Source organism: Cyprinodon variegatus, unplaced genomic scaffold (assembly GCF_000732505.1).
Source record: "Cyprinodon variegatus isolate N-32 unplaced genomic scaffold, C_variegatus-1.0 Scaffold171, whole genome shotgun sequence".
NCBI lineage: Eukaryota > Metazoa > Chordata > Actinopteri > Cyprinodontiformes > Cyprinodontidae > Cyprinodon > Cyprinodon variegatus.
Genome location: NW_015150624.1, coordinates 1,107,135 through 1,115,591, shown reverse-complemented (window position 1 = coordinate 1,115,591; position 8,457 = coordinate 1,107,135). Strand labels below are relative to the sequence as shown.

The window sequence follows — 8,457 nt, the reverse complement described above, 5'->3', positions numbered from 1 at the left end:
TATATATATATATATATATATATATATATATATATATATGTATATATATATATATAAAAACACTGCAAAATCCTTCAGAATCTTTGCCTTCTACAGGCAGCAGCCATGCTTCCAGCCACTTCTGTTGAAATTTTCCCAGTTTCTAGCTTTTTCTCCGTCTCGAGCGTCTTTTCAGAACACACAGCTTTACGATAAACCAGAAGAAGTTCCGCGCAAACACGCAGAATCAGTTATATCTGATAAATCTGACAAAAAAAAAATTATAAATGCATTTTTTTTTAAATAAAGCATTTTAATTGCCAAGATAATCACATTTAATATTTTTTTATGGCAATGAAATCCTTAATTGAAAAAATTATAATTTAATGACTTTTAATGATTTTTAATGACCCGCAGAATTGAAGCTGTAGAGTAGACCATAACCATTACAAATGATTCAAATAAATCAATTGGTGTGGTATAAACACATCTAATTAATCAGTTAAAAATCAGTTTTTCAATGATATTCAGTCTGTTGGATAGTAAACATCAGAACGCTTTCAGTGCTCAGTTTAGGGCTTAAAACAGGCTCACCGTTTAGGATTCTCACTCTGATGGTTTCACTTCTGCTTGTGCTAAATTTAACCAGTTCTATAGTCGCTCTGCACACAGAAACATTTCACTTTAGAGTTGCCTTATTTCTGGACGTACTTGATGGATGTTTTTCATTGCAGTCTGGCAGTCAGGCATGAGGCTTTGCTACTGTGGCCAGATATACGGCTAAATTTAGAGAGAATAGTGAAAGAATGGAAAATGACTCACTGTTAGTTTGCTCCATGTTGTTGGGAGGCTCTCCAGTTTCTTGGGAAACTCCGACAGCCCAGTAGGACATTCCTACTGGAGTCGGTGGTAAAGTTAAGCCCAAAGAAAGCACAGATCCTTTAAAGGAATGTGACGGACAACCTGCATTAAAAAAAAGCAAAATTAATGAGCAACAACAGAACAATTTACGTTTCTGATTAAACAGTCTGTGTGAACATTCATCCATCATTTCCAAATACCCCAAAATTATTTTTAATTTTTTATTTATTTAATTAGATCAAGTTCGATAACTACATAAATAATTGGCATATCAGCGGTGCCCGTTTTTAGTATGTGTGGCAGGGGCAGGGGTTTTTGTCACCCAAAGCGCGCTTGGGTGACAACAACAATGGCTGCCGCTGGAGAGTTGAGGTGAATTGAGTAGGACTACGTCAGGCTAAGAGTGGAGGCTGTGAGGATTGAACTGGATACTTGCAACCTTCTCAGAACACAAGCGCTCTGCTCTAACCACTAGGCCAACACTCCCCTCAAACCTCTATTGCCAGGCACGGACTGATAATCTGTGATATCGGGAATTTGCCCGCTGGGCCAGTCCTAATTTCAGCATGCGGGGGCCGGCCCTCCTTAAATCCTACCGGCCCCAACACTGACTCTCCAAAGCTCCTACCTGTGACAGAAAATAACTGAAGGAGCTCAAGAAGTAATATAACGTTAACTACCTAAATGATGCATGCAGTATATAAAGCCCTTCCTTGTCATGCACATCCTTGTGACGGTTGGCATATGGTGTCATTTTCTATGTCTTCAAACTGTGAAATCTTTGAAACAAACTAAGGTATAATAAAACTAAAATGCTTTTTAAACCAAGCTACGATGTTCCTCTAATATTTGGCAAATTTATGTTCAATTGTTTTGCAAAAACATTTTGCGTTGCATAAAGGGGGTTTTGCAACTAAAGGCTAAAGCAGTCGCTGTTGCGTCCCTGTTAATAACCAAACCAAGGTGTCCAGCATTATTAGATGAGTTATGGATAAAAACAAGGATATTCAGATCATATGATGCAGAAAGGTGAGGAGAAAAATGCTCAACTGTCTCTGACAAGCTTTCATAATATAGGGATTTTTTAAATACTTAATAGTTCCTGATCTCCAACAATGAACAGGAACAAACTTTAGAAGAGCCAGCTTCTGCTTTGGGATCCATCCAGTGCCTGTTAACCTTTCAACATGCTTTGTGAAAAACCACAGCCGTCAGTGAATATTACTTTTAACACAAGTTAGGGCATAAAATGTTAACTGGATAATGGAGGATTTCTTGAAATAAAAGAAACAAGAACATCAGAACTAGTGTCGGCTATCGGCATCAGGGCCAAAAATATACCTGGTTGTGCAGTACTGGCCGATGTAAAATAATTGCTGTCATGGCTTTGTCAAGCTGCTGCCATCCTTTGTGAAGCAGGAAAAAGACTAATACAAAGTGAATCCAGTAAAACTTTTTATTGCCTACCTGGAATGGGTGACAATAGTTGAATAAACTTTTGGCTCTCAAAATGGTATCTGTGCCTCATGTGTTGGTACTCTGCTGAATCGGAGCCCCTGGTATCGGTGTCAGTGCAACACTAATCAGAACCTTGTATTTCCACCTTTTACTGCAGCTACTCCTATAAGCCTTTAAGGATCTAATTTTTTCATTATCCTAATTTTTGTTTTGCGTCTCATTTCTGTTTTTTCGTTTAATTTTTGTGGTTTTAGTCTCATTTTTGTCTTTGCAGGAACTTTTAAATTAGCTATAAAACCATATTTACACAGGCCGCACGTTGGCCTGGTGTGCAGCACTGTTGCCTTGCAGCAGTAAGGTTCTGGGTTCGATTCCCGACCCAGGGTCCTCTTGCATGCAGTGTGCATGTTCTTCCAGTGCATGTGTGCGTTATCTCAGGGTACTCTGGCTTCCGTCCACAGTCCAAAAACATTAGTGTGAGTTTAACAGGCATCTCTAAATTGTCTTTAGGTGTGAATGTGTGCTTAGTGAATGTCTCTGTGTTGTCCTGCAACAGACTGGTGACCTTTCCAGGTTGACCTGCCTTTCACCCACAGACTGCCAAAGAGATGGGCACCTGCAGTCTAGGTTGTTATAATTCATGTAGTGCATATGTAAAGAGATAACACTAAAACTGCATTTTTGCTTCCTGTTATGTTTTATTGAGGTATGATGATGATGATCCATCTATATTTGGAGGTGTGCCTTCATTAGGACTTCTCAACCAGCTGAATGCTTCAACTTAGAGCTGCTATAGCTACTAAAAAAAGCCCTTCATCAGTGGTTAAGCTTAGTTATTCTTTGCATATTTCCTCCATTTTAACATTATGCTTCTTTCATTGATATTAGCACTGCCCTTTACCTTCACTGGAGCAGGTTATATATATTTTTTAAATAAAACCGGTTTTCTCTGCATCCTAAAACTTCCACTTCCTTTTTATCTGGAGCTGCTTTTGTTCAGCTTCCATTTTGAAGCATATTTATAGCTTTCTACTCATTACACTGACATTAATTTCAGATCCTCTGGTTTTAGTTTCTACGGACGTACTGCAAACCCGTTATTACCACAGCGTTTTGAAAGCACGACCCGTCTTCTCCTCTTCCTCCTCACTGAGCCTTGAAGGGGAAATTAACCCCCATTGCTTGCTTTGCATAAGTAACTGTAACTCTGCTTTTTCACATTCTGTTGTAATCTGCAAATATTTTACACCCATTGATCTGGTCTATTATTCCACTCTGGGAGCTGCTAAATAGTCTTTTGTTGCTTTTGAAGGATAATAAAAGCAAAATTATCCTACATATATGGCTGAAACAATTACTCGAATTAATCATTATTAATTAGTTATTAAATGATCGTTAACCAATTTGGTCATTAAAATTCAATCATTACAGAGTAATGGTACACAGACATGATTTTCTTGCAAAGCAACCTACTTACAGCAGTAATTAAGAGAAAACTTTACCAACATACTGTAAAAAATGTATAATCATTGAATATATACAATTTTTCCATTAAAGATTTTTTTTCTATATTAATCTTTATATAATTAAATATCTATGAAGGTATTTTTTAAGATGTTTTGTACTGTTCTGTACTTTTTTCTTCTATGTTCAATACATTTTGGTTTATTTAGACATTTTATTTTACCTAAAGCATCTCTTTTTAGATAAATCAATATAAAAAAAATCATTAAATTAATTTATTGCTAAAAAAAAATGGATAACTGCAGCCCTAACTATCTCCAAATCAAATTAATATTAATAACAACAGCTTTGAATACTGTGCTGTGAAAAACTGTCATTAATGCTGTTTAATTTTATTGGCATTTTCCTTTTCATGTACAAATAAATGATAACAGTTGTAATAAAAATTAGGCATTTTTTACCTTTTTATGCTAAAAGGTCAGAGCTAAAAAAAATAATTATCATACCTTTTAATATTAAACAACAATATATCCACAGAACCCTTAATGTTAATGAAAGTATTATTATTACTGAGGAAAATAGTATATAAATTATTGTTTTATACATTTTGATGAGTCCAAAAGGATTGTGCTCCAATAGGAACATTGGGTTGAAGTCATGTGATCCTAGTAGCTCAATGATAAGGCTGAGAAATAACTTCTTCTATTGACATGTTTCTCAGATTCAGGCCAAAATACAAGAAAGAAGCTAAATTCAACATTGGTCAATCTTTAGAGACTTGGTGTCAGTGGCAGTTCTAGACTAAAATATACCAGGGGAACAGGAGGGGGCCAGGGGGGGCCAGGATGTCTTCATAGGGGCACAGCAGAGCATGAAATAAAAAACATGGCAAGGGATTCAAATATATTAAGATAGCTGCACGAGGCGAAATTTCAATTTAATTAGGTTTAATTAAAATTCTATTCCTTATTAGGTCAATATACATTCATAATTTTGAAATTTTACATATTTTTGACTTAATTTACGTTAAATTACTGTTTTCTATAGAATCTGAATTAGAACTTAAAGGAGAAGTTCGGTTTTTTACACTTTAAGCCCATTTTCTGTAGTGTCCAGGATGAAATCGAATGATCGACACCAAAAGTTTGACAATTGCTCCTGTCTCTGCTTTTTGGCTCATTTAGAATCACCCCCTGGCTGCTTTAGAATGGCTAGCATAGAGCATGTCCGATAATGTCCTTAAAACAACCTTAAACGTTCTTTTTTTAAAATATGCTACTCACCGTGTCGTCAGCGCTGTTCAATGACGTTCCAAAAAAAGTTTCGTGAAGAAAAAACGTTCCTGTAGTGTTTTATTTAGCATTTTGTAAATCCCATTGAGTTCTGTTGGAATAGTCAATATTCCCCTGCCACCGGAAACGGAAATGGGGCCTGTTTACACAGTTGTAGTCTTTTCGCTTCACTCTGCGTACTCCGACGTCGAGAATCAAGAATCCACCTTTCGTATTCCATTTTCAGAGTTTTTTAAAGTGTTTAACAGAGACGTTAGCACCTCGACGTCGGAGTACACAGAGTGAAGCGAAAAGACTACAACTGTGTAAACAGGCCCCATTTCCGTTTCCGGTGGCAGCGGAATATTGACTATTCCTACAGAACTCAATGGGATTTACAAAATGCTAAATAAAACACTACAGGAACGTTTTTTCTTCACGAAACTTTTTTTGGAACGTCATTGAACAGCGCTGACGACACGGTGAGTAGCATATTTTAAAAAAAGAACGTTTAAGGTTGTTTTAAGGACATTATCGGACATGCTCTATGCAAGCCATTCTAAAGCAGCCAGGGGGTGATTCTAAATGAGCCAAAAAGCAGAGACAGGAGCAATTGTCAAACTTTTGGTGTCGATCATTCGATTTCATCCTGGACACTACAGAAAATGGGCTTAAAGTGTAAAAAACCGAACTTCTCCTTTAAGAAAAACTGATAAATTCAGCTGTAAAATTTAGAGCAATTTGTTTTGAAAAAACATTTAGCAGATAAAAACTGGGATCCTATGGTAGTACCACTGAAGCTATCACCTTATTGTTTTTAAATAACAGAAATTTTAAAGAAAAAAAAAAATGAAATAGATCCAAAGGCCCAATCAGTAACCATGCCTGTTCCAGCGCATATCATCATTAGAATTTCTTTGAATATTATGTCTTCAGTACAGGGGCCATAAAAGGGGCCCTGGCCCCCGTTGGCCCCTGTCTAGAACCGCCTATGCTTGGCGCTTATCTGAGGATGCAAAGAGGATCAGTAGGCGTGCAGAGGTTGTTGCTTACCTTTGGGAAGTTAAATGATCTAATGCTAACGAAAAAAGGTCAGCATTAGCAGACCTGGAAGCCGGCCAGCAAACGGTAGATATGAAGGTTGGAACGATTTTAAAAGGAAGGAGTTAAACTCTAGAAATCTCCTTCAGAAATTCAGTACTGGATTCAAATGTATCCCTGAAGCTCTGGTTAAATCAGCAACATCAAACTTTCAGCCACTAGGGGCGCTAGCCCTGTAACCCCCAGGTTTAGCGCCCCTGAAGGTCATAGCCGGTACTGCACTGTCGCTAAAGAACCAATCTTTGTGTTCTGGTTCTGGTATCAGACCACTTTGGACCAGAAGAGCGAGACGTCACTGAGTTCCTGCTAAAGACGAGGAAACGTTCCCCCTCTCGGTTAAATTATTTATCAATATATTTGATTAAGGGACGACCAGAACGCTTCTGTAGGCTAGTTAGCTTAGTTAGCTCTGGTGTTTAAGGGGAGCTCATGATGTCATAAGACGGCGTTCTGTGTCACCTGACCCATTTAGTGACGGATCTGAACCTTTCAAGTTACAAAAGGAGAGTTTGAGAGGAGCAGCACAGAGGGAGCATTGATACGCAAGCGCTGAAAATAATTGAATTTATCTCAAATTAAGCTCATACTGGGATTAAAAGCTACGCAGTCCTGCTTTAATTCAGGAATCATATCATTTATATTTAATCAGCACCACAGGCGTACACATTATTCGTCCATTTTTGGATAATAATGGAGGATTTATGGAAATAACAGAAACAAGAACATCAGAATATTGTATTTCCACCTTTCACTGCAGCTACTCCTACAAGCCTACAAGGATTAGTATTTTAGATTATTTTTTTATTTTATTCATTGTTGCATTTTTCAAATTTTTGTTTTGCGTCTCATTTCTGTTTTTTTTAGTCTCATTTTTGTGTTTGCAGAACCTTTGAATTTCCTATAAAAAAAACATATTTACACAGGCTGCACGGTGGACCGGTGTGTAGCTCTGTTGCCTTGCAGCAATAAGGTCCTGGGTTCGATTCCCGACCCAGCATCTTTCTGCATGGAGTGTGCATGGTCTTCCAGTGCATGTGTGCGTTATCTCAGGGTACTCTGGCTTTGGTCCACAGTCAAAAAACATTACTGAGAGGTTAACGGGCATCTCTAAATTGTCTTTAGGTGTGAATGTGTGCTTAGTGAATGTCTCTGTGTTGTCCTGCTACAGACTGGCGACCTGTCCAGGTTGACCCGCCTCTCGCCCATAGACAGATAGGCACCTGTAGTCTAGGCTGTTATAATCCATGTAGTGCATATGTAAAGAGATAACACTAAAACAGCAATTTTTCTCCCTGCTGTTTTATTGAGGTATGATGATGATCCCTCTATATTTGGAGGTGTGCCTTCATTAGGACTTCTCAACCAGCTGAATGCTTCAAATTAGAGCTGCTATAGCTACTAAAAAAGCCCTTCATCAGTGGTTAAGCTTAGTTATTCTTTGCATATTCCTTTATTTTAACATCATGCTTCTTTCATTAATTTTAGCACTGCCCTGTACTGTGTTATTATTCGTCCATTTTCCTTCTCTGGACAAAAATCAATAAATAAATGATTTCCCCTATAGGCTAAAATTGGTCGGTCCATTGTAATCTTGATTTAATCCAGAATTAATTGTTGAAAATTGGGCTGTTTTTAGTCGTTCTGATTTTCTCCCACTTTAGTCCAATAACAGATGTTAAAAACTGGGTTTTCATCGTCCTTTAAAAACTCTCAAGCTTTGGAATTTTCTGTAATGACCTATAATTAAACTGGTATAAAAAACATTTTCAAGATCTTACCTAAATTAGGAGATTCTGTATTTATGCAGCATATTCCAATTAGTATTATATTAACATCCAAAAGGTCCAAATGGTCGATGTAAGAACGCAGCCTTTGCTTTTATGAAATTATCTTTAGCAATTAATGACAATTGATTCAGATTTAAACATTTTAATTTTTAACACAGGCCAATTTTTCACAAAAAGCTTCTTTTTTTTTACTCCTATTTCGGCTGAAATATGATGAAGTAGTGCTGCTCTTGCTTGAGTACCAGTAAATCCCAAACAGACCAGATATTCACAGACTCATGGGTGGATCTAGAGGGCAATCCCTGGCCACTCACACCAGGTGGTTTGTTGTTCAATCTGGGATGTGATCCGATAACACTGGAACAAGCAGTTCTCTGCAAAGCCTGATGGTGGCAGCAGTGATACCATCATCTGGAACATCTTACATTAAAGGTGTAGTGGAGAATTTTCACAAAATTTTTGAAAACACTTGAAAAGAGTCTCCTCCGTCATCCATTTTTTATTTAGAGGAGGAAAGCGGGGATGAAGATGTTGTG

General features: G+C 37.5%; 1 protein-coding gene across 1 annotated transcript in view; it reads right to left on the bottom strand.

Annotated features, from left to right (window-relative positions):
* lrrk1 (leucine-rich repeat kinase 1) overlaps nt 1-8,457 on the bottom strand; it is a 90,252-nt gene that overhangs the window by 78,194 nt on the left and 3,601 nt on the right. The window contains exon 2 of the mRNA XM_015378367.1: nt 802-942. Coding sequence (XP_015233853.1) covers nt 802-871 — 70 coding nt within the window. The 5' untranslated portion in view covers nt 872-942. The remainder of the gene's footprint in view (nt 1-801; nt 943-8,457) is intronic.